Here is a 25,888-nt window from a genome sequence, read left to right on the forward strand (position 1 = left end):
TGATCTAACTACCCTCAGAAGTCATTCCAATTCCTAGGCTATTCTTACATATAGACTCAACAATTCTCAAGTGTGTCTGGACTATTTTTTCACCCCCAACACTTTGAATAGATTATTCCACTGCCTTTTGGACTCCATGGTTACTGATGAGAAATCAGCTGTTAATTTTATTGAAGATCCCTTGTACATGATAAGTAGCTTCTCTCTCACTGCTTTCAAGATGTTCTCCTTGCCATTGGCTTTTGACAGATTCTTCTTAATGGTGTATGGTAACCTCTACTGCAAAATCAGATTACCTCACAGTTATAGCAGGTTTTATATTTTTAATCTGTGGCTTCGAACCCAACGAAGTTTATAGCAAAGAAACACATGGTATTAGTTACATAAAAAATAAACCTATGGACTTGATTCCTATTTTGCTATTTATAGGCAAAATAGTTAGTGGCCTGCTATTTCTCAAGGGTGACTGACACTATATAATTAAAATAACCATCTGCAATCTATTTCAAGTGGAAAGGCTTATGTCTTCTTGACTCTGAGAAGGTATCACATGCCACCTTGTTTCTTACGGGAAGCATTGAAAGCATTCCAAATGTAGCTGAGAATCCAAAAATGGGTTAATGCCTCGTGTACAGGCAAATGATAAGATCTGAATACCACTTCTATATACAAAATCACTAATGAGTCTATCACCGGAGACTCTGAGAAAGGAATAACCTCAAACCACTTCCTAAAAGAGAATTAGACTAGAAATAAATGTGTCGGTAGGAAAATTCCATCCTCTGATGTCTTAAATCTCCTCCTGTGCTCAGCTGGGAGTCTGTGAAGCAGTATCACGATTACTGATACTTTTCCAGTAATTGTCTGAGGAAATAGAACCAGTATCACTGAACCAGGTGAGTTAGACATAACTGTGCAAAAGGGCGAGGATTAAAGCACTTTTATTGTACAGATAAAGATGTTGTGTATCTTGCCATAGCTTTAGGACATTTGAAGAATGTATTCATGGAAACAGAATTAACTCTAAAAGTTAATTAACTCTAGTTAACTCCAAGTTAACTCTAAATAAATTCTGAAAGTCATTCCCATTACAACAGTAAAGAAACACTGTAATGAACCCAATGACTCAAAACCCAAGCTGCCCGGTACAATTTGAGCATCTGGTATAACCTTAACTGTAAGAGAAGTACCCCAACCTAGAGGTTGTGGGCCTTATGGGACACTGATATCCCAAGAAAGTGTCAGAATTAGAGGATATACTTCATCTGTTTGTTGGGTGAATTGTGTTCAAAGATATAAGAAAAGAAAAAAAACCCTCATATAAATAAGTTGATACAGATGGAAAAAACAGAATTAAAACACTGAGATCCAAGTTGCAGGTTTCATGGACTAGTACCCCACTGTGTTAATTAATTTGCAGCAACAAACAAGTCACCAACATGCAGGCTCTCTCAAACAATAAAAATAGAAACATGAAAAATAAACTCATTGAGTATTTCTAGCAAGTGGAATAATTGCAACCAGAAAATATGGGAATTTTTAAACAGGTGAGAGTAGCTCTAGAACGTTAGAATCAAAATTCAGAATCAAAGTTTTCAGTTTCTATCAAATAGTAAAACACTTTGGAATTTACGTGGGAAATTTGCAGTGTCAAAATCTTATAGGGGGAATTCCCTGGCAGTCCAGTGGTTAAGACTCTGCGTTTCCACTGCAGGGGGCTCAGGTTCGATCCCTGGTTGGGGAACGAAGATCCCACATGCCACAAGGTGCAGCCCAAAAAAAAAAAAAAAAAAGGAAAGCTAACTTCACCAATATTGGGACAAACCAACATCATATGTCCTTTCCCCCTTTCCCCACTACTGTACCCTGAGAAGGATACTACATCACTTCAATTGTATTTCAGGTATTTCTACCAAAAATGTGTAACTTGGATCTAATTGCAAGGAGATATCAGACAAACTCAAATGGAGGGACTTTCTACACAATAACTAGCCTATACTCTTCAAAATGTCAAGTTCTAGGAAGAAAAAGAAACGTTTAGGAACTGTTTCAGACAAAAGGAGACTTAAGAGATAAGATAACTAACTATAACGCATGATCCTGGATTGGATTCTAGAGGGGAAGCTGTAAAGATAATTGGACCAATTGTTGAAATTTAAATAGGGACTATACTGTATTGATATTAAATTTCCTGATTTTTATCATTGTATTGTGGTTATATAAGAGAACGTCCTTGTTCTTCTTAAGAAGTACACACTGGATTACTTAGGGATAGAGGGTTACAAGTTTTCAACTTTGAAATGGTTCAGAAAAAAAAAAAGTGTGTGTTTGAGTAAGAATTTGGTAAAGGATTATGGGATTTCCTCATGCCGTTCTCACAATTTTTTCTGTAAATTTGCACTATCAAAATTACAAGTTATAAACAATGCTACAATGTCTGCAAAATTCACCTCTTTCAGAGTTTGAGAAACCATCCAAATTCAGAGTTGTTCAAATTTCTTGTTGCAGAGGAATTAGCAGTTTGGATTTTATATTCTCCCTAGTATTAAAAACAGGGACTATGAAACAAAATATTAAGTGATAAAAGTACATTTTTATTAGTATTTATATAAATATTCAAAGTCTTCCTTAATATTTTTTATGTTGGTTTCTAATCTTATTTCCTTCTTCACAGGAAGAGATAAAACCCTGAATTTGGGGGAAATTTTTATTAGGTAAATATTCAAATGGAAGATGGGAAATGACTTGTCAGAAGTGTCTCAGAAAGATTGTATCAGGCAAGAACACAGGCAGCTGTGATTCTAATTAAGATTAGATCTTAAATATTTTCAGTTAGAAATTCTACCTAAGAAACGATACTTGCAATACAGAGAATTTCAAACTCTCATCTTCTCTGTCCCTGGATCCTGCTGCCTTCAGTGTTATGCTAAGCACCAGTCATTTTCCAGGCCAACAATTCTGATCCTCTAGTTACAAAATAAACCACTAGCTTCTGGATGTATTGGTCAGCATCTGTTCATTTGCTGATTATTTTAGAACATTAACTGGTTCTTGGTCAAATGCTGATCCTGATAGACATCGTTCAGAGTGGGGTTTGGTGCCACGAACACTCATCTGATTGATTTGACTCCCAGGATGAGTGCTGGAAGGACTATTTAAGTTCAACCAATCCAATGCCACCATTTTGTTTCACGAGATGCTTTCCCCTTCCATCCAAACCTGAACGTATGCTGGTATAGTAGAAAGAGCCCTAGCTCACCTATAGGATTCCTGGGTTCCAGGCCAAAATGGCCACAGATGTATTGTGTCAGCTTGATCAAAACTCCTCTCAAGCCTCAATTTTCTTCCCCCAAATACAGATAATGTTGGGATGTGGACCAACCTTTCTCCAGGTATGGAGTCAGAAATTTGGGAAATCTCTGACTTGTTTCTTTCCCTCAACCCTCACATATCCTGGGATCCCCCAATCCCCATCCATTCCACTTTCATTTCTCAGGATCCACCCCATTCTCTCTACTTTCAGCGCCATTGTCCCAGTTGAGATCTTCACCTTTTCCCACCTTGTAACTGGTCTTCCTTCCTCAGTTGTGCCCACTACTCCCTGCCTCACTCCACTACTATCCATTCTTCATAAAAGCTGCCCAGAGTGCTATTTTTTTAAATGAAAATATGATCACGTCCCTCCCTTCCTAAGTCTTAACTGGCTCCCTATTAACTTACGTGCTAATAATACCTAAACCCCTTAGCATATGCATAGACTCAATTCCCTAATATTCCATTATTACCCTTTTGTTCTCTTTGGTCTTCTTTCCCTTTCACTGTAGAATCTACATCTTACTGTCTGTTTACTTATCCATTTTCCCCTCAGTAAACTCCTTGAGGACAGAGACTTTTTAAAATCAAATTCCTATGGCTAGGACCTAGCCTGGCAACTGAAGTATACTTGATAAATAAAAACTCAGAAGACTACTCATTAGCACTTAATTTTAATTAAAATTGATAGTTTAGATTAAGAACAGGACTAGAATAGTGTTTACAATCAAATTCTGAAAAATCACATTTATATAAAGGAAATAAAACAGGTCAGCAGAAGTCCAAGAAAGGTGCAGCTTGTAGTATTGCATGTGGATGAAATACGCCGTTCAGGGTAGCATAATACTTAGGCCACACAAGGCGAGGAGGAGGAGACAAACACAGAGGACAAACCCCCAGTTAGTATTTATTCTGGATTCTCCAGTGAGCTCAAAAATATGTAGTATTTTTGAAACATTCAGCTAGAGCTCTTTACAAGGATGACTGTGTCTTCAACACCTTTTAGTTACAGCCATGCTTTTCATTCCAAATCATGCGCAAGTTTAACGTACAGCTTCTACCTCACATAATGGGACATCTGTTAAATCAAATCCACCCAGTGCCACAGGCCATGGAAAGTGGGAAAGGGAATGAATTTCTACTTTATACAATTTTAGGGAATAGTACCGTGGCTATAGTTTACCCTTTCAAGCACTCTTCATTTTGGTCATTTATATCAGAACATGAAGAAAAGTGACAGTGAGTACAAATGGACACTAAAAGTAATTCCTAGGCTACTAGTAGAAAATAAAATAAGATTTAAAAAAAGTCCCCTGCCACGTTCACAGAGGTGGCATAACTGTATGGATAAGAAAAAGGCTGTAAACTTATAGAAAAGATAAACTCTGGCTTCTAAACAAATTACAGAATTGATTTTGCCTTTACTCTCGAGTGTTATAGAGAAAAATGTAAACCAGTGGACCTAGTTACCAAAAACACACATCCTCCAAAGACGAGGGATGACCTTAAAGTTTGGCCTGAGCTAGTTTTGTCTTCAAGTTTTCTCCGAGTTTATCCATGAACTCAAAGGTATTCAGGTAGTCAGAACGCTGCACACTAATAGCAGAGGAAAAAGAAAAGAAAGAAATTTAGTTTGTCTTTGATCTGGTGGCAGGCAGAGGAAAAGTCCGAGACGTGCTACTTAAAGTAACATTCTATTTATTTCTAGAAGGAAACTGATTAATGTGAACAAGCTGTAAGTTTATGGCCAATGACTGCGTTCAAGGTTCAAGGGGCTAACCCAGGTTACAGGCAGTCTGAGCAGAGGCTGGGCCACACACACACTCACAGGAGGTTCCTGGCCATGTAGCTCTGAGGGTGAAACTGCCCCAGAGCTTCATTCATACTAATGCCTGGGACACTGAAATCATCCCACTTCTTATTCCTCATTCTTAAAAATAATAGAACATATCCAGGTACAGTCATGCTTTTACTCATATCCCCACAAAATGTCACATGTCCTCAAAAAAAACCTTTTGTAAAAAATTTATTCCTAAGTATTTTATTCTTTTTGATGCTATCATAAATAGAATATTTCAAATATGTTTTTCAAATATTTAAAAAAAATAGTTTTGCTACGTGAATGTGATGGTTCTTCCATTTCCATTTTTGTTTATTGGTGGTGTAAGGAAAAGCTACTTTGTTGTTGCTTATTTATCTAGTATCCAGCTACCTTAGCCTTTTTTTGTTGAATTGTTTGAATTTTATAGATATATAATTTATAAGCTGAAAATAAAGACAATTTCATCACGTCTTTTCACATTAAAAAAAAAAAGAAAAGCTTTAGTGCTCTATTTCTACCTTTGTCTTACTTAAAAAGCAAAAGACAATGGACTGGCTATCTAATCCTGCTAATAGGTGCCTACTCAAATCGGCTTGGCACCCATAGGAACATTTCAAACACTGTATTCTTGCTGGAAATTTAAGATGAGAAAGATGTAGTGATGGAGTGTATCCCCATTACTGAGGTACACTGACCCTAACAGAGATCTCTGAGGACACATGGATGGGACACGGGATTGGTGTTAAATTTTAGTATTGTTTCTTGATGTGAGTCATAGTAGCCAACTTTGATTGAGGGAGGAATCCCTGATCAGCAGCTGATCCAGCTGGGATACAGGCTACCATGTTCTCAAAAAAGTCCTGGGCGATACATGGGCCCTCAAGTATCTGACTGCTGGTTACAGATACTTAAGGAAGGGACTATGATAAACCGGACATCTTATACCTGCACTGCTTACTTTTCTTACTGTAAATTGAAGAAAATAAAGAGGTGGAATAAAATAGTCTCGGGGGTCCCTTTGTTTCTAAATGCTTATAATTTTCTTGTTAAATTAAGCAGAACCTGGCCACCCACTTGATTATAACTAGATCAGGGGTGAGCAAACTACAGCTTGGCCCATGAACCCAGTCTGGGCTGCAGCCCAGTTCTGTACACAGGGTTTGATTGGAACACTGCCACACCCATTAGCTTTTGTGTCACCACTAACTGCTTTCCTGCCATGGAGGCAAAGTTCAATAATTGCCGTATGTTCCACAAAGCCTGAAATGTTTACTATCTGACAATTTACAGATGTCTGCTGACTCCTGAACCAGATGACAAATACTAATTCATGCAACTCCAAAAAGCACTTGATATTTTGAGTCCAGTGAGGATAAATGGTAATTTGACCACAGAGCTTAGGGCATCTTATACTTACTTGGGTAAACCTTTAATACAAGCAGCCAAGTCCTTGGTCATGAAGCCAGCCTCAATGGTCTCAATACAGACTTCTTCCAAAACCTTTGCAAAGAAGCTGAGGTCTTTATTGTTATCAAGTTTAGCTCTGTGGGCTAAGCCTCTGGTCCAGGCAAAAATGGAAGCTAAAAGAGAGGGAGAAAAAAAAAAAGCACACTTCAATCACACTGGTTAGAAATATTCCCAAGTGCCTCAGTTCCCCAAAACTGAACATTTTGTTTGTTTGTTTGTTTAGGTAACTGACTTCATTGGATGCTATCTGCATGAGCTGTAAGTTTTAGGAAAGTTGGAAACATTTTACCAAATTGAAACTTTTAAAAAAACCTGCATTTTTGTAGAGGAAGCGTTTTGGATTTTGTTAGACCTTTAAGAAAGCACATATTCAGGGTAGGAATACATGACGCTTAAGGCATTTACGAATTTGGAAAAGGTCACAATCTCTTCTACCTCTTGTCTATATTGGTCTCTTCTCCTCTTTCCAGGCTATAACCTGTTTTTAAAGTGCTATCCCTAAAACCTAGTTAAAAGGATCTAACAATGTGGCTTTAGATTCTTAGCTACATGTGACATTTCACTGCAGCAGAGGAAAAGGAAAATGCTTGTTGATAACATTCTTCTCTGTAATGAATATTCTCCCACAAACTGGAAAAGCATATATTGTGTATATTTTAAGAAACATATTAAAACAGTTCTTATGAGTAGAGCAAATCAGCTGTTTGGTGATGATTTTATACACAAGGCATTGGGCAGCCAAAGGAACACGTCTGAGCTCCTTTGGAGATTTCTATTCTGGTTGGCAATCAATGTAGTAGCAAACACTATCTTACCAATGGGATTGGTGGATGTCTCCTGTCCTTTCTGGTACATTCGGTAGTGACGTGTTACAGTCCCGTGGGCAGCCTCTGCTTCTACTGTCTTGCCATCTGGACAAACCAGCACACTGGTCATCATGCCAAGAGAGCCATAACCTATGAGTGGCAGAACATGAAGTATGGGATTCAACTGCATGAAGAGCACTGGGTCTCCCAGAGATGAGAGAAAATGACTTCGTCTTGACAGGTCTCAGTGAGCAAAATAAACATGAGCACATGGAGTCACCAATAATTCTTCTGCCTTTCAGAAAAGGCTGTGCTTTTTCCTCACTTATCTACCTCAGAGGCACCTGCTCCATGACGAAGAACTCATGGTCTGACTGCCTGCAGTCCACCCTAGTTCCGTGACTCCCTAACTACTGTGGCTCAGTTTTCTTACCTGTAAAATGGGAATAGTAGAAACACCTACTTCATAGGGTTGTTGTGAGAATTAGATGAATATGCATATGTTCGTGAATATATATGAAGAGAATTAGATGAATATGCATATGTTCGTGAATATATATGAAGAGAATACATATTCCTATTCCTTAGACTAGTACCCGCCACAGAGTAAGAACTCAATATATTACTGTCATGCTTACGTGCAGATACTCTGCTGTTCCAGGAAAATAAAGATTAATGAGTTGTCTCCTGCCATCAAGCTGCTCACAGGCTCATGTGGGACTGGGAAAAGAAAGCTGATTAAAAACAGAATGGGATGGGGCTTCCCTGGTGGTGCAGTGGTTAAGAATCTGCCTGCCAATGCAGGGGACACGGGCTCAAGCCCTGGTCCGGGAAGATCCCACATGCTGCGGAGCAACTAAGCCCATGCGCCACAACTACTGAGCCTGCGTTCCAGAGCCCGTGAGCCACAACTCCTGAAGCCCGTGCGCCTAGAGCCCGTGCTCCGCAACAAGAGAAGCCACCGCAATGAGAAGCCCGCGCACTGCAACGAAGAGCAGCCCCTGCTCGCCACAGCTAGAGAAAGCCCACGCACAGCAACAAAGACCCAATGCAGCCAAAAATAAATAAATAAAATAAATAAACACACACACACACACACACACACACAGAATGGGATGGATCCAAGCACCTCCCACTCGCCCCTGCTCTTTCACAGCCTCCCCAGAACGACTCTATTCTGTGGTTTCCTATTCAGAGAACCACATTACAACTTTTAAGTCCATACAATTGATTTTTCTTTTCTTCTTTTTTCTTTTTTTACACTTGAATTCAAAGAACACTTTTCTCCAGTTTTGCTACCTCCCAATAACACCTGTGGAGTTAATAATGCGAATTTATAATAGGCTGCTACTTTGTTTGAGAGTAAGTAAAACCCTTTTTAAACTCATCGAGTACAATGGCAATTTCTGTGCTGAATTAGCAGCTCCTTTCCTATCACTGTGTTGGTATGAGGCTTTAGTAGAGTCTCAAATATTCATTGATTGGAGACGTTTAGGGCCATATCCACGGTGAATGTGTCTATCTGTTTATATTAGGAGACACTAGTTGGTACCACTGTCAAAACTGAGGACAGAAATAAAATGTTTGGTGTGAGTCCAAAGTAGTTCATGCCTCTAGAAAAGAATGAACGTGGGCTTCCCTGGTGGCGCAGTGGTTGAGAATCCGCCTGCCAATGCAGGGGACATGGGTTCGAGCCCTGGTCTGGGAAGATCCCACATGCCGCGGAGCAACTGGGCCCGTGAGCCACAACTACTGAGCCTGCGCGTCTGGAGCCTGTGCTGCGCAACAAGAGAGGCCGTGATAGTGAGAGGCCCACGCACCGCGATGAAGAGTGGCCCCCGCTCGCCGCAACTAGAGAAAGCCCTCGCACAGAAACGAAGACCCAACACAGTCAAAAATAAATAAATAAATAAATAAATTTATGAGAAAAAAAAAAAAAAAAGAATGAACGTAAGAACAGCTCGGCTGCCTTTTAATCTGTTTAGCTACGTTGAGTTCACCTTTATCTAAAGGCGCTGCTCAGACACAGAGCCTTGGTTCCAGGTATCTTATCGGTGCACTGCTGGACACTGCAATTCCACATTCCTATTTTGAAGTCCTTTGAACCTCCATAACTTGACAATTACATTGGAGATATCCCTCCAGATACCCTCTTCTTATTGCCATGAGGACATTTAGAAATGATGGAATGATTTGGGTCCCTTTCTAAGAACTCTGATTACCAGGAAGCTTTTTTACGCACCACAAAGCAACACTCCTTCCTCTGCTGCATTCAATACAAACGATTGTGAGGACTTAAGAGAAACAGAAGGAGGGTAAAGAAGGAGAACTGGGTAACTCATTTATCTGACATAAAAGTTATCTTTAACCAGGCGTATTTACTGATTTTCAAACTGATAGGAGATGATTAACTTTTCATAAGAGAAAGAAAAAGTAGTACTTCCTGGGGAAAAGCAAACATAATAATTAAAGCTACCACAAACATTCATGGGGGAAATTCAGTTTATACAGCTACCCTGAGTAACTGAAGTTGGAGGGCAACTTGGTGCCGAGGAAATCAGGGAAGGGAGCATTTTTGCTCATTTGGTCCTTATCTCTGGCATGAAGCTCCTGGTTCCTGGAATTTCTGTGAAGAGCCCGGGGCTTCTTTGCTCAATTCTGTGTGTTTCGAGCTAAGCAGTAAACACATGTGTCTTACATGGTGACAGAAGAGCCGTCAAGGCTGGCAAAAGGGGCATGATTTGTAACTGTCTCCAGATGAATGGGCTCTCGGAGGGAGGCCCCTCGCTTAGGACACAACCCTGGGCCCTCCTTGCCTGAGTCCCCTAGCTTTCTACGTTCTCATCAGAAGGCAGATAAGGGTGGGGAGTGGTTTTCAGATCGGGCCGCTGGGCTACCGTTGGAGGCAGGGAAGCTTCAAGCGGGGAAAGGGCTGAGACATGAGCTGTGTCAGCCTCTGAGGCTGGAGCCGGGAGTCTCGTCCCTGCCAGAAGTCGCCTACCCAGTCTGAGCTTAATGCCCTCATCTGTCAGCTGAGAAGATGGACCTGGACGCCTTGCGGTGTTAACATTTCATGACTTTTAGCAGCAAAGGGCTACAGAATCCCCCTTCCTGCGCCAGAGAGCTAGCAGGGCACGACCTGTCTGCTGCAGGCCAAGCCCACCTCCACTTGGTTCTCCAGCTCCTTACCTTGGGCCACGGAGTCCGACTGCACATCCCCATCATAGTTTTTACAGGCCCAGATGAAGCCTCCCTCTGATTTCATAGCTTGGGCCACCATGTCATCTATGAGCCTGTGCTCGTACCAGATATTCTGAGCTTCAAACTGAGATTTGTACTGCCTGAGAAACAAGAAAGAAAAGAGAACAACGGACAAAGAAAACTGGTTTTGCTGGGATACCATGTGCCTCTCCAAAGGAGTCGGGGTGGGGTTGGAAGCAGCACATTTTAGTTGAAGCAACACAAATTTGGGAACCAGATAGACATGGGCTCAAATCTCTGCCCACTCATTTTCTAGTTGTGAAACCCCGACTTCCCCTTCTGTAAGGGTGATTTCATCCACTCTGCAGAGATGTGAGAATTAAGCAAGAGGGTGGAGTGTTCCAAGTACTACTTTTACAGTTTTCAATACACCACTAATGAGATTCATGAGATTCAGCTTACTTTAAGAATGTAATCGGGGAGAAAAAGACTACTTTACTGCTCAATATCATTCAGGAAACTAGGACAGCTTCTAGGTTTGATATAGATAGGTAGTAGAAGGAGGAATTAAAATGTCTCAGGAAAGATACCTAAAATCCTAGCCCTGGCCTGAATGCTTGTATCTAAAAGGGAGGGATGCCATCTTAAAAGTCAACAAGTGCTCAGGTAGTGTTGAACTCAAAGTTGTTATAAATGTAGACTTAAGTTCCAATGACTCCACTAAAGCAGAGTTTTACTTTATTTATTTATTTTCAATAAAATCAATCAATCAATTAATTAATTAATTTAAGCTTTTTGGCCCACGGCTTATGGGATCTTAGTTCCCCGGACCAGGGATTGAACCCCTGCCCTCGGCAGTAAAAGCGTGGAGTCCTAACCACTGGACCACCAGGGAATTCCCAAAAGCAGAGTTTTAAATCATAGCAGTGGGCTTCAGAAAGAATGGAAATGGGCCCAAACTCAAACTCACACCCATGAAAAATCAGAACTTTCTATCACTAACAGGGTACCTTTACTCACACATTAAATAACTCTGGCCCTGAAGAAAATAAATGTGGGGCCTTTATCTGAGAACACATTTCCCTTCTAAAAGCAATTCAAGAGTTTCGTTTCACTCCTGTTAAATCTCAGTTTTGTCCTTATCTTAATGGGATAGTGATGATTTTCACTCAATTTGTCCCACAATCAAAGGGATAAGCATACAAATTCTATATTATAAATGCCAGCTTATGTGACAAAAAAGAAGAAAAAGAACTGTAGTTACTTGTCATATATCTCCTGAAAGATGTCTTTAAAACGTCCATCATATTTCTTTAGAATAGTATTTTTGGTGCTCAGATACAAAGGCCAATTCTTAGACAGAGCCATCAGGAAAGAACTGTGTGCAAAATCTTCGATTGCCTTATCTTGATTGTACATCCCCATGGCAACACCACCACCCTCTGTGGGGGGACAACAATGAGGGAAAAAAGAAAGGTAAACAGGGTATAGTTGTAACAAGTCTATATACACCCACCACCCCCAAAACACCCAATTCCCAGCTCTCATGTCTGAGTCCAGGCTTCAAACTTCAATATTCCATGAGTTCCTGAGACACATAATCGGAGGAAAGTCAGTTCTAGGTAAGGACATTCTAACTTGTTCTGAAAGGGCAACATAAATGAGAAAAACATGGTCTATAGGATCCTAAAGTTCTTGAAGTACCAAAAGCTACTGATATGAACCAGAAATACACTCAAGAGGTGAATAATTTTTAAACTCTCTTTTCATACTTTAAAAATTTCAAGCATGTTTTTTAAACTCTTGGTGTGAACTCAATCCTTAGCTACTGAGAAAACTGCATTTCAAATACTGGATGAAAATTCTTGTAATTTCCTGGCGGATACTGAAAGTTCATTCTGTCATTGGTAGAAATAATTACGCTCCATGTAATCACTGGTGTTTCACAGCTCTTATTGTTTGAACTTTGTTATTACTGAAAGCTAGAACTTGAATCTGTGCCACTGCCCAGGGCCAGCTTGGGCTGAGGATGTTAGAGCTGCTGAAACTGGCAGAACTAGATTCCATTAAAACGATTTGATTTAGAGGAGGCAAGGAAAACAACAGCTAGGTAAGTTTTGAGGTTTTGTTTGTGTGAGTGCTTTTAGCAACCTTAACAGTGGAGAAAGAGGGTCCTCTGTTCTTTCAACAGCTTTTGGGAGGGATTTGCCATAATGGACCTTAGAAGCAGCAGGATGGGGGGAAAGAAGAGGTAAAAAAAACAAACATTCCACTTTCACAGAACAAATACTCAGAAGGACAAGAAGAAAACTTCAGCAAATAAATAATGCAGCCATTTTCAAATACTAAACCCTAACAGAGCCAAAGGGCAGGATTACATGACAGGCGATTTGGGGCTATTAATGTTTAATTTGTATAATTTGTGCACAACAGACTCCTGTCGACCTTCCCTCCATGTTTTAAGAGAGACGCATAATTATCTACTTGCATTTCCAATTATCTATATGCATTTCCAATTAAGTGGCTAGTTCTTTTTATGCCTTTAGCAATGCCACAGGAAGCCATGGCATTGATTTTGAGTCCTCTGGAAATGTTGTAGATTCAGGTTGTATTTTTAGGCAGCCACACAATTTTCACAGAACTTTAAAAAACCAGTAATAACGCTGTCTAAATGATCTGCTAAAAAAATGAAAGATGTAGCTCATGGTGGACTTAAACATACCTGTGAAATTATGTACCAGGTATGTCGTTTTGGGGGATCCATCGCTTGGCATGTAGGATATCTCTACTTTTCCAGGCCCCGGGACAACAAAATCAGTTGCTCTGTACTGTATGGGGGAAAAAAGGTATATTAAAAAAAAAACAAACAAAAAACCCCCCCACAAAAACCCAAAACTGTCCTAGCTAGTTAGTGGTAGTACACATTAGAAATCAATATTTATCAGGCGCCTACCATGCATGGGGCAGTTTTCTGAGTTCAGATATGGGTATGAGAGAGAATAACAAAGTATTTCCCCTTATGAAGCTTACGACCTAGCAAAGACATACAAAAGAAGTAACATTAGAGCTTTCAAATGTCAAAAGGGGGCACAGATAAAAAATGCTATTGGAAGACAGAGGAAGAGGAATGACTATAACCTGGAGGTCAAGGAAGTCTTCCTATAGGGAGATAATATACTAGCTGTAGCACTGAAGACGATGATGCCAATGCCAATGCCTGGTTCTCACTATGTGACATACTGTAAGTGATTAACTTGTATCCCTTATTACCTCATTTGATTCTTCCATCAATCTTACAAGGGAGGAACTGCGATGTAGTGGAAATAATGCATCTAGGCTCAAAAGACTCGGGATCTGGTCCTTGAACCTTCAGGACTCGGTCTCTTCATGGTAATCACTGTTACTAATGCCCAGTCCAGGACCTGTCCACATGAAGCCATCATTCTGAAAGTAGCTGCAACAGGCTGATGACCCTTAGGAAAGGGCCTTTGGAGGACAGTTACCTTTGTCATGGGTATGGAAAATGTGCCCAGCCCACACTAGGCTTATGTCAATCTTTGCTGCTTTGTATCTTTTTCAATGGCTTAGATTAGAATACTTTCAGAGTCAGGTACCAGCCGATGCCAGCCAAACCTATTTGTCTACGTTTGTGTAGAATAATACTAATGACAGCTGGTAGAAAAGCTGTCAGATAACGATACAGATTAAATATCTACTCTATGCAGAATATTTCTGACATATAAAGTCCTTCACTATGGGTGGTAATTGATTCCCATTTCTCAAAAGGCAGAAACCGAGGCACCAAAGTACAATAAATGCTTTCTAGAGGTTTGGAATTTTCAATCTAGACTTTAATAAATAGAATGACCATTATTCCAGGTGATTGATGCCAAAATAATAATTAAAAAAAAAAAAAAAGAAAGAAAGGAAAAGGACATCATTGAACTCGTAAGAACTTAAGAGTGGTGTTGCCAGGATTAGTGAGCTTGTAGCACTCCCATCTACATCCCCTCTCCTGGGCCTCTGAGAGGTATCTGTGAAGGGACTGGCCAGGAGGACGGGATAGTCTGAGCCATACGGTAGAACAAAGTGAACTACCCCTCAGGGACTGACCTGGTGACCCTGCCCCCAGGAACGGAGAGTGGTCTGCTCTATCCATACTATTTTTAAGGACGGCTACATCAAAGCCTCTGGGTGTCAGCATCAGGAGTCTTGTTTTCAAGGTTCTTTTAAGACATAAGCTGCTTTCTATGAAAGTCTAAAACTTCAGTTTCAACACAGAACTTTTATTTTGTTTAGTTGGCAATTTTTGTTTAATTTGGCAACAAGCCAACTTGTATAGAAGTACAGAAACTATACTTTTTTTTCCCCAAGCAGGAAGGGAATGTTTTAAAGAGACTGTTTTCAACTACTGAGTCAGTTTTTCCTTTTATGCATGAAACAATCATGTTTAATATAATCTTTGGTAGTTCTCAACTCTGTCTGCACATTAGAATCACCTGGGGAGCTTTAAAATGCCATGGAATTCAGATTTAGCTGGTGTAGGGTGGGACTCAGGCACTGGAATTAAAACCAACAGAATTTTTTTAAAACGCGAAGCAAAATAAAACAAACACCAAAAAACCTGTAAAGGGACCTTACTGTACAGCCACAGGGTTTGGCTGAATCACTGATTTGGCCGAACCACAGGAAATTATCTAAATAAAAATGTCTACATCATATGGTTTAGTCTAATAAAAAGATAAGGAAGAAAAAAACATGCCTGAAAAAAATCATCTGTGTTGAGACAGGTACCTATCTGTAAGTTTATCTGTATTTACTTTTACCTAAATGTATACATACATTCATTTCTCAATTCCGTACCTCAATTAATGGGAGTAGATAAGATAAAATAAAGATAAGAATAAAGCACATATAAATCAGAACTGCTGGGCAGTCAAAGCCCGTGAAAAAAGAATATGGAAGATCAAGTTATGCCAACACCACTTACTTGATCGCCATAAGCATGACGACCTATGATGATGGGTTTTACCCATCCACTCACAAGCCGGGGGATATTTTTGCAGATAATAGCTTCTCTGAACACAGTGCCCCCCAGAATATTTCGGATGGTGCCATTTGGTGATTTCCACATTTGTTTCAACTTGAACTCCTCCACCCTCTTCTCATCGGGGGTGATGGTGGCACACTTGACACCAACGTTGTACTTCTTTATAGCTTCTGCAGCATCCTTGGTGACCTGGTCATCGGTGGCATCGCGATTCTCTATGCCTAAATCATAGCTGGGAGGGGAAAAACTGTAAGCGTAACTTTCCAGGCAAACCGACAGGAGATTGAGGGTACTCCTATTCTATCCCCATGTACCACTCTGTGCATGGTGATGGCATGCAGGGCCTGCCCTGAAGAAAGTGAAGACTCCATATGTACCCAAATCTGCCAAGTTTTAGCATGAGTCTATCCTAGACGCAGAAGAGGGCTGCCACCTAAAAAAAAAGCACCAAGAAAGGCTGGACTGCTAGGCCACGCATGCCTCCCCGTGTTGTGGGAAGCTGTCTAGAAGGAAACTAAATGGAAACCACTGCGCTCTGCCCTGATGCCTGCTCTTCACCATAGAGGCAATAATATCACACCAGCCACCTTTCTGCAGACTCCCTTCCGCACGATTAACGTAAGAACGCAAGCCCAAACATTAATTTTCCCTTAGTAAATATTGTGCTCTAAAAATAAAGGGGTCAGAGGGTTTAAAGGGTTTCTAGTATTTTGGCATTCAAGTGTTGGGAGTTACAGATGAGACGGACACTGCCAGAAAAAGCTAATGATCCCTTCATTAATGACAATTAGTCATATGAAGAACCTTTCCTTAAATCTTGGGCAAATCTCTTTATTTCTGGAAACAAGCCTGCAGTTTATAGAATAAGTAATGGAATCCCGCAGTGGTTTTATATACCCCAGTGAATTATAGCTTAATACACACCAACACCCAGACTGCAGGTTATTCAGAGCAGGAAAGAATGCTGGTTGTCCATGAAGTATAGAAAAAGACTGTAAAGCTTTATTTAAAGCATGTAATAGTTTGTCAAAAGCAGGAAAAACAAAACAGTAATGAACAGTTTATTTTGTTCTCCAAGGCTTTAAAAATTTTCCAAATTTTTTCAGCTTTCAAAACTTGCTGAACCATTAAGCCTCCAGATTTCTCCCTTCAGTTCCTGTATTTTCCTTTCCTTAGATATCCCAACTTGTGATGGAAATGGAAAAGGGAATCCAATCTTACAGTGTATTTCCAAATAAAAATAATTCCAAACTGCTTTGACTGTTTTGGCTTCCTCCCTCCCCTTGAGGGTGTATCGTGCATTTGCATTAAGCAGACCTCCTTAGGAGATATCCTTCCTTCTTAGTCTTGTAAGGGGTCATGATGACCCACTACTTGCTTTGTACGCACAGATGCGGATTGTGTGTAAACTGTCAATACATCATTTGACGTACAACCCTTTATTCAAAAACTTACTTAACTGCTCTTTGACCTCTAGCGGGCAGAACAGTCCTCAGAGCTTTCTGAAAGACTGTCTCCTGGGTTATAATCCTCAAGTTGGCATGAATAAAATTTTCCCTTTCTTTCTTAGATCGATTATTGGTTAATTTTTTTTTCATCGACACTTACAAAGCCACTGACTTTCTTATCTTATGATTTAGGGAGTGCTCAATATCTATAAATGTCTACTCCTAACTCAAACAAGCAGTGTGGTCAGCAGTATTTATGTTCATAGGAAACATTTTTCATCAGAAGAACCTGCCAGCAAATTAGTGGATTTTTTGCTTCTCTTCTTAACATTTCTAAGCGAAAAGAATGAATAAATGGCCTCGATTACTGCCTAGCCAACAGAAAATAAAACAAATGAATCGCTCCACTCCCCTCAAAAAGAACCAATCATGTAATAATAATAGCAATTTTGGAACAACTTACACTTGTTTAAGTCTCCAAAAATTCTTTAGTCTTTAGCCAGTGACTTTTTGCCTTCTAGGCATAATGACTGTCCTTTAAAACTCCTTATGCCTCTATACTAAAGCAGCTCAAAAGCATCTTTGCAGCTACTATACTGGGAAGAGCTCTGCAAGTTCACCTATTGTTATGTAAAGTGTTTGTAAAATGCTTCTTTAACCACTTGGATGATGTTTTTAAAACGTCATTTCCTGTGTGTTTGGTGGACCTCTGCAGATATTTGCTCCCTCCCTCTCAAGGCTGCAATATAGATATTATCAACACCTTAGGCTTAGAATAATTAAAAAGGGCATTTAATGACAACATGTGAATTAAATGTCTACACCCAAGCAAATAACAGGTCCTCAGGACAGTCTGAGGAATAATTCTGGGTCAAGGCAAACACACTTACAGTTGCCAATAGTTTGGCTGAAATGTGTTGTTCAACATATTACCCTGCCAGTCTTCAGCCACTCCACCCCTGTGAAAATTCTGTCTCTACCTAGTCCAAATGTACAAGGAGCATGAGCAAATGTATGAAAAACATAGGGGGAAAAAAAATGAAAGAATTCCATAGAGATTTTCATATCTGTCTCCAAATACTTTTAAAACAGGGCAAAGGCTCCAATCTCCAGGACACAAATGGTTTAGGGAACTTCTGAAAGGTCAGGGTTGTATTAGATAAGTCAAGAATTCTTTGTGTGCTACAATTGTATGAAAACGGTAAAAGACAAGGAATGAAAAGGTAGCAGGGCCCACTGACTAGTTAAGTAGAGTGACAGAAAATACACTAACCTTCTGAAAGGACAAAATTGTGTTAACTACATTCTTTACCGATTAGCAGAGGATGTAGCTCTATTATTTTCTCCTCCGTAAATAATACCTCCTGCTGCTCTTGGCCACTGATTTATTACAAATAAAACCCTCACAGGAAATAGAGGCTTGGAAAGACCTGAGAATTACTTTGTTGCCATCATAATTCTTCTCTTCTGAAAAATGACAATTTCAGTGTTTCTAGTATTCTGTTAAAATTAAAATAGAAGATTCATTTGCATATATATTTGAAACCCAGTGCCCCTAAAATCGAATTCCCTTACTGAGTTTATGATTAATCTCTCTATCTGAAACTTTATCCCCTTGCTAGTCCCCTCTGACCTCAATCCTGTGCTAATTTAACACTAATCAACCAGAATCAGATGACTGAAATTGCTATTATAGACAACATTGTTAATGACTAAAATTGCTGTTGTAGATATCATCAGTTACTACAAACTCAGGTTGTTTCTCCAGGTCAAGATGAGCTAACAGACCCCCAAGCCATGAACCACCTGGCCAGAGAAGGTAAACAGGACACAATCTGACCCACTGAAACTAACATTTTAAGAAATGTCACAGAAATTTCACAAGCTTCTCAGTTCTTCCCCTTTAAAAACAACCCCAACTCAAAGACGAATTTGGAATGGATCTGAGACTTGTCTCCCACTCCCTTCTTGGCGCCCTGCAAATAAACCCTTACTTTGCTGCAAACACCTACTGTCAGAGCTTGGCTTTCTGCACCAGGGGCACACCAGTTACACATTCACTTGCATATAAGCTCACCAAAATCTTTATACACAAGATACAGTGGTATCTATGTAAAAAAGCGACTTATACCCTGAAATCACATATGCTTTCTGACTTTGCTGCTTGGCAGAGTGATTCATTTACCTGTGCAGGTCCAATTCCACATAGGGAAAAATAAGTTTCTCTTTAATCAACTCCCAAATGATTCGTGTCATTTCATCTCCTTGCATCTCTACTACAGAACCGCCTTGGATTTTTTGAGACATTTTGACTTCAATAAACCTTCAAGAGGAAAAATGATAAGACACATATCTCATCATTTGCCTCATTACCATGTAAAAACAAAATACAATTTGGTAACTACTAAAAGAACAATTCATAACAGCATGATTGCATAAAAAGCTAATAATAACAATTACATTAACCATTAGAATCGAATACGTTCCCTGTATAAAGCATTGTGTTACATGCTTCTTGTGTGGTTTCTGAATCAACACTCACAACAACCCTGTAAGATGGAAATTATTTTTCCATTCTACTTTGCTAAAAGAAAAAAAAGCTTTCGCAAGGCCATCCGGCTGGAGGGTCGGGGAGCCTGAGCCTGTCACATGCCCTTAATAATGTAATCATTATTCTTGACTGTTGGTTTGTCCTATAAAATGAGATTATTTCCACAATATCATGTTTATTTGAAAACCTCTATCCAACTCCTCATTTTACTGGGCCCTCAAGAGGAGCAGAATGACGTGTGCTACTATTTCCCATCTTTTAAGAGGCTGTTTTGGTTAAAACAACTATCCTTGAGGAGATTCAACAAGTTCTAGAGACCCACTTTAAAGAAACTTTAATTAAGTCCTTTAAAAGTGAAAGATGAAGAATTCCGGGTGGAACTATATTTTCCTAGAGACAATAATGGATATTGGGGATGTCACACTGAATACAAAGTGATTTCTCAGTTAGAGAAATCTGTACGTATAGAGAAGGACTACTGTCCAGGACGTGCCCCTGTCCTGTCCTCGGTATCCCAACTCCTGGACTGTTCTTCTGGCTGTTAGTGGGCAAAGGCAAGCTGCCAGTGGGTGGGACAGGGGGTTGGAATTGTTCCAGGAAGAGGTGTCTTCCTGGGATGTGGGGGGATGCCAGATACAAATCAATCTGATTCCCAGAGAGGGCAGGGGTACACCCTTTGGATGAGGCTTAAAGAAAGGCGAGTTTCCTGAGAGGCAGAGGAGGCCTTGAGCCTGCTAAAGGTTCCCTTTCATGGTGCTCTAATGGAAACTTTTTTCCCCCTAGCAACATAACTGCAGATTGCTTTTATTCTTTTAAGTTATGGCTGAGGACTGGAAGTCAGGAGAACTGACTAAAAAAATTAAGAAGTAAGAGGCCTGTAAACAGTATTTCTTAAAAAGTTAAGCTAAAGTAATTTGGTCTTTAAATTTTAAAACGTAATGATTAGTAGACTGTGAGCTTCAGTTCCTCACCACAAGCCAGGATATATTCCTAACCCCTAGGCCCGTTTTCACTTCCTGATTTCTAACTCTGGGATCCTGCTTGTTAGTATTTAGGAGGTTCTCTAGACCATTACTGGGGAACCATCTGGAACTCAACTAGAATAAAAAAGTGAACAAACTGGTGTGAATGAGTCAGCTACTTCCCATTTGTAATTTCAAGTACAATTTAAAGTACAGCTTAAAGTGTATGATTTAGTCATGCTGATCCCACTGTCACATCTATCCTTGTATTTAAAACAAAAAAAGAGGCAGCAAACTTATCTTAGTTTTGATACATTTCCGAGGCCATATTCCTACATAGTATTATGCAAGGGTTATGATGGCTATTTTTCTTTGACGGCAAATACAGTTAATAAAAGGTTATACATCATACTTGAAATTTCAATGAGCGATAATGTTTTTTAGTTAATTATTTTCTTCTCAATTGAAACAAACACTTTCTGCAGTAATCTTTCTATATTTCATAATGCATAACTGAAACATTTCATGTTTTCTTCACATTACTTATCCATTACATTTTTACTATCCTTTCACTAAAAAAGTGAAGCTTTATTGTAGACCCTGGCTTTCTACAATGTAGGACACTATTTTATTTCTCCTAGATTTGAATTCCATGCGGTGAGCATTAGACACCACTGAATTCACTTTCTCCCCTAGTCCCTCAGATTTTCTGTCTCCACCCAAACCCTGACTTCAGAAGGAAGGCCTTTTCCAACAAACCAGTTCATTTATTCTGAAAGCAGTTGAATTCCAATCTCCTGACACACATGTGCAATGCTAGAAAATAAACCTGGACTAATACAAAGTAGTTTAAGAAAAAAGAGCTGCTCACCCTGTTTAATTTTATTTTCATTATTCCCAAATTTTTAGCCACATTTTTTTGGGGGCTGAGTTCATAAACTACACTAATTTCTGGGCAAAACCCCCCAAAAAACCAGTCTCTTGCAGAGAAGACTAGACTAAAAGAAACAAGGAAGCAAGTGCAATTTATTGCTGGAAATATTCCTGACTCACTCCCTTGCAGTGGCTTCGACTACTTCCAAGACCTCCAAGACCAATTAAACGCAGTAATGCCATATCAAAGAATGGAAGGAATTGCTAATTCTCACCTTTACAACTTCTAATCACCCCAACGCCTCTCAATCTTGCAGACTCAGCTGAGTGCAGTTTATCTCCTAAAACAAATCAAAAAAGGGAAGAGAAAGGTAAGGTACAAGGCACTCCTGTCAGGAGAATTTAGCTGATTTCAATACGGGCCAGGCAGCCCGGTTTGTTTGGTTTAAAGTACAGTGCTCAGTGTACACAGGGGGGGCAAAGGGCAGTTTTAGGTCCGCAGGCACCTTTCAAATAAAGTAAATATCTCTGCACACACTGGAGGGTGCGCCCGTGGGGAGTCCCGGGTTCGTCGTCCGTTAGCTAGTCTTGGGGTTTGCACGTCCCTAGGGGACGCTGTGACCAGCGGACTCTTGGCCTGCATGCGTCCTTGGGGCCACTGTGCAAGAGGGCTGCAACCGAAGCTGGCTCGGTTTCTCCTTCCAGGTCTCCACGCCCGCCCCTTCCCTCCCAGGTGCCGGGACCTTTAAAACCCGGGCTCCAGGAGCAGCCCGAAGGACGCCTCCCCCAGAACTCGAGATGCCGGCGGCGGCGTGGTTTCCTCCACCCTCACTCCGCCCCCGACCGCCACCAGGTGGCCTAGCGAACGCCCCTCGCCGCCCCGCTTCAGGATCCCCAGGCAGACGCATTCAGCTCGCCGCACCGCCAGTCCCAGCCGCCCAAGTTCGATGCACACGCCCAAGTCCTCCAGCTCCTGAGGCCGCACGTTTTCTTCCCCGTAAACCCAAGACTTCGTCTTCCACGCGTCCCTGCATCCTCCCGCCCCGATTGTCCTTTCTGTTGCAGACCTGGCCTTCCGTCTGTCATGGCATGCAACCTTCCGCCGCCCAGTTTTCGTCCTCCCTTGCCTAAGAGCGGACCTTCTACACATCCAGGTATCCAGCACCTTCTTCCTCCCCATTTCCTTTTCCCACGCCCAATACCTGGATTTTTTTCCCTGCCTTGCTTCCACGACTCGCCGCTAAGTTGCCCCTACCATACCCAAGATCTGAGCTTCCTTCCTTTTTCCCACTCCAGCTATTGACAGAGCCTCCCCACAAAAGCCAAGGGCCGGAGACGCCCCTCGAAGCCTGCGGTTACCTGCAGGAGAAGGTACGCTGGCGATGACCCGGGAACGCCACAGCCCTCACACGCTTAACCCCACAAGCGCACACTCTGGCAATCCCAGATGCAATCCAGCTGTTTCGGCTTCTCACACGGCCTCCGCAGAAACCGAGAGCTGAAACGGCGGCGCTTCCAGGCTTTTGTCCCGACCCAGGCCCGGCCCACTCAGTCCACCTCCCGGAGCTCCGCCCCTGCCCCGCCGCCAATCGCCGCGCGCTGACCCGCTGACATGGGCGGGGCCAGGGGCCAGGGGCGGGTCCCGGAAGGCTAGGTCGAATTCCGCGGCGAATTCCAAGCGCTCGCGGTGGGGAAGGCCTTGCAGCGGCCTTTGGAGTCGGCCTCCACTCCTCTACGGCGGAAAGACGAGATTGCCACCTGCAGGCTGGGGAGCAGGGCACGCCTGGGCTGGTCTTCTGAATCCTCCGCCGCGAAGGGGCCCCCCGGGCTAACAACCTAGAGCCCGGCGGAGTGAGTTTCCACGTCTGCAATAAAGGCAAACCGGCGACGGCGCGGCTCGGACCGATCCCCTTCCCTGCGCGCCCCGGCTGTGGGGTAGACTGGAACGCGCTTGGACAGAAGGAAAAGTGCCCTGGGCAAGCGTGACGTCGCTTTGGGGGCTTCGCGCAGCTGGAATGCAAAGGATTGAACAGTTGCACAAGCAAGCATGCTACAGTAAATTTCCGCCACCGCCGATGACTAAGTCTTTAGAGCTTCTGTATCTATAATTTCAATTACTACTGCGTACTATAAATAAACGCAGTCATTTGCGTTAGAAGATAAGTATAATGAGATTACTATCTGGGTTCCAGAGAAGTTCAAATAAAGATCGGAAGTCTTAGAGAACAGTGGATTAAAAAAAAATTCTGTCCTCTGCAAGGAATTATTTTTTGTGTATTCCTTACTCTTGAAAACATGGAAGGCGGGGGAGGAATATTTTCGATCGTGATTTGTAGGATAATCGCATGCTTGGTCCAGGATTCAATGCCCCCAAATTTATTTTTTAAAATTATCTCTAATATCGGGTTATTATTATCACTCTTATGAAGGGTACTATGCGAGGTGCATTTTGGTCACTAGAGGGCACTGGTATTTTTCCCAAGAGAAAAGGAAGAAGGAAAGCATACACAGCCTCGCGCTTGTTGATTATTGAGATGGATTAACTGAAAATAGCGGTCACTTCCATTTATTCCTATAGAACTGATTATAGAGGTATATGGTCTTGTATTTTCATCTCTAATTTGAGACTCCAAATCACCTGAGATTGTAAATTTACTCTATATTATATCAGGCTCACGTTATTATCCCTTGTCCACTACTAAAATTATTTATATTCATTCTTGTTCCAGAAAGGATTTAGGGCAACCTTCAAGATACATACAGTATAGCACGACAAAGGACATTGAATATAGGTGAGGAAAAGACAGAATAAATACAGGAAATTGTACAGAACCAAGGTGAGTTTAATCACAAAATGTATTCCATCAAATCCTAAACAGTGCCAAAAGGGGGCTACAAATTTGGCTCTAAGCCAATGTGGGAGGAAAGGTAACACTTAACGGGGTCTCAGCATCTAAAACAGCGTTTCCTAAGTCAGTAATGCAGGAAGTACTTTTCAACTGAAAAGTTTTCTTGTAGATCCCGAGCAGTGACTTATATTAATATATACAGATATATGCTCCTTATGCTGGTAGCTCTCATACAACTATAAAATAACAAACTTATAGACAAAATGACTAGAAGCAATATTATAAAAAATATATTACCATTGTCAACATTAATTAAATGTAACAAACGATGTTTGGCTGAAATTAAATTACTGCTTGCAATTTGAATATGAAACTCACTGCTTACATTCTGGTTCTTTTGAATTTAGCTTGGCTTTTCCACTGGATGCCATGTGAGGATTCATTTAGAACACCAGTCTTCCAGACTCACAGACATAGGGAACAGACCTGTGGTTGCCGAGGGGGAGCGCAGGTGGGGTTGGAATGGATTGGGAATTTCGGGTTAGCACATGCCAACTATCATGTATAGAGTGGATAAACAACCAGGTCCTACTGTATGTCTCAGGGAACTATATTCAATATCCTGTGATAAAACAGATTAGAAAAGAATATAAAAAAGAATGTATACACCTGTATAACTGAATCACTTTGCTGTACAGTGGACTATCTTTACTATCTTTACTGGGCTATCTATTCTGTTCATATGATCTCTTGGTCTAATTTATACTTTATTGTATGTTTATGAAATATTAACATCACCAGGCTAACTACAAGAGGGGGGAATTTTTTTGCTTGTCTTTGTTTTTGTTTCTGGAAGGCATAGACTTGAGCACGTTCACAGGTTAAGGAGGAAGAGTCATTGGAAAAAGAGAGGTTGAAGAGACGGCACAAACTTCTGCAATAGGGAAGACACTTTGTACTCTATTATGAGTTAATCACTAAAGAAATGTTGCCTGTAAGCTTAACTTATACATAATGGCCCATCTCTGGGAATCCTGCCTCCCAGGTAATGAGCATTAAGCTAAAATACCTTTGCTTAGCTCATAGGAAACATCCTGAACAGGCGGACCTGTGGATGGCTTCAGGGAGGATGAAATTAACACATCTCGTGTGGACGCTGAGTGGAACCAGGAAATGTTTGACTTCACTCCCTCCCCTTTTAGTATAAAAGAAGCCTGAATTCTAACTCAGGCAAGATGGTTCTTTGGGGGCACGAGTTCACCATCTTCTTGGTTTGCTGGCTTTCTGAATAAAGTCGCTTGCCCCAACGCCTCGTCTCTCGATTTATTGGCCTGTCGCGCTGCCAGCAGTTGGAGCTTGGACTTGGTGACACTCCCAGGGGAGAGAGGAGAGACTGGCTTGAGAGCTGGGAGGACTGAGCAGGAGAAGAGGCTCTTTTCTCCCAGAAATGAGGGCAGGAGTCAGGCCAGGGTGGATGTGAATGCAGGTAAATGCGATTGGGGTGGTTAGGTAGTTAGGGATCGCACCCAATACCTCGGCTATTTCAC

General features: G+C 41.2%; 1 protein-coding gene and 1 long non-coding RNA gene across 6 annotated transcripts; one reads left to right on the forward strand and one right to left on the reverse strand.

The window, feature by feature from the left end:
- Positions 1 to 3,973: 3,973 nt before the first annotated feature.
- Positions 3,974 to 23,031, reverse strand: IDH1 (isocitrate dehydrogenase (NADP(+)) 1). Of its 3 annotated transcripts, none has more exons than XM_059928567.1 (10): positions 22,852 to 23,031; positions 21,768 to 21,833; positions 19,292 to 19,429; positions 15,599 to 15,890; positions 13,331 to 13,436; positions 11,873 to 12,050; positions 10,597 to 10,748; positions 7,417 to 7,557; positions 6,552 to 6,714; positions 3,974 to 4,908 (listed from the first exon to the last, which is right to left on the reverse strand). In XM_059928567.1, the coding sequence occupies exons 3-10, from the start codon at positions 19,411 to 19,413 to the stop codon at positions 4,818 to 4,820; spliced, it is 1,245 nt and encodes a 414-aa protein (XP_059784550.1). In that variant the 5' UTR covers positions 19,414 to 19,429; positions 21,768 to 21,833; positions 22,852 to 23,031; the 3' UTR covers positions 3,974 to 4,817. The 3 variants fall into 3 exon arrangements, with proteins under 3 accessions (XP_059784550.1, XP_059784551.1, XP_059784553.1); XM_059928568.1 differs by lacking the exon at positions 22,852 to 23,031 and adding an exon at positions 22,695 to 22,772; XM_059928570.1 differs by lacking the exon at positions 22,852 to 23,031 and adding an exon at positions 21,999 to 22,167.
- On the forward strand, positions 22,204 to 25,639 carry LOC132369183 (uncharacterized). 3 transcript variants are annotated; one of them, XR_009504290.1, is made up of 5 exons: positions 22,204 to 22,646; positions 22,789 to 23,547; positions 24,222 to 24,329; positions 24,749 to 25,335; positions 25,421 to 25,639. It is a non-coding gene; the product is annotated as an uncharacterized LOC132369183 (long non-coding RNA). The 3 variants fall into 3 exon arrangements; XR_009504288.1 differs by having other exon boundaries at positions 24,749 to 25,639; XR_009504289.1 differs by having other exon boundaries at positions 22,205 to 22,646; positions 25,198 to 25,639.
- The last annotated feature ends 249 nt before the right edge of the window (positions 25,640 to 25,888 follow it).

This window comes from Balaenoptera ricei, chromosome 7 (genome assembly GCF_028023285.1).
Source record: "Balaenoptera ricei isolate mBalRic1 chromosome 7, mBalRic1.hap2, whole genome shotgun sequence".
NCBI classification, from domain to species: Eukaryota; Metazoa; Chordata; class Mammalia; order Artiodactyla; family Balaenopteridae; genus Balaenoptera; species Balaenoptera ricei.

Coding starts and splice junctions, on each gene's coding strand:
- IDH1 (XM_059928567.1), bottom strand. CDS start 19,413: ATGTCTCAAAAAATCCAAGGCGGTTCTGTAGTAGAGATGCAAGGAGAT. Junction 7,558..10,596: donor GTCGGACTCCGTGGCCCAAG/GTAAGGAGCTGG, acceptor TGCCACTCATAG/GTTATGGCTCTCTTGGCATG. Junction 6,715..7,416: donor GACATCCACCAATCCCATTG/GTAAGATAGTGT, acceptor CCTCTCTTTTAG/CTTCCATTTTTGCCTGGACC.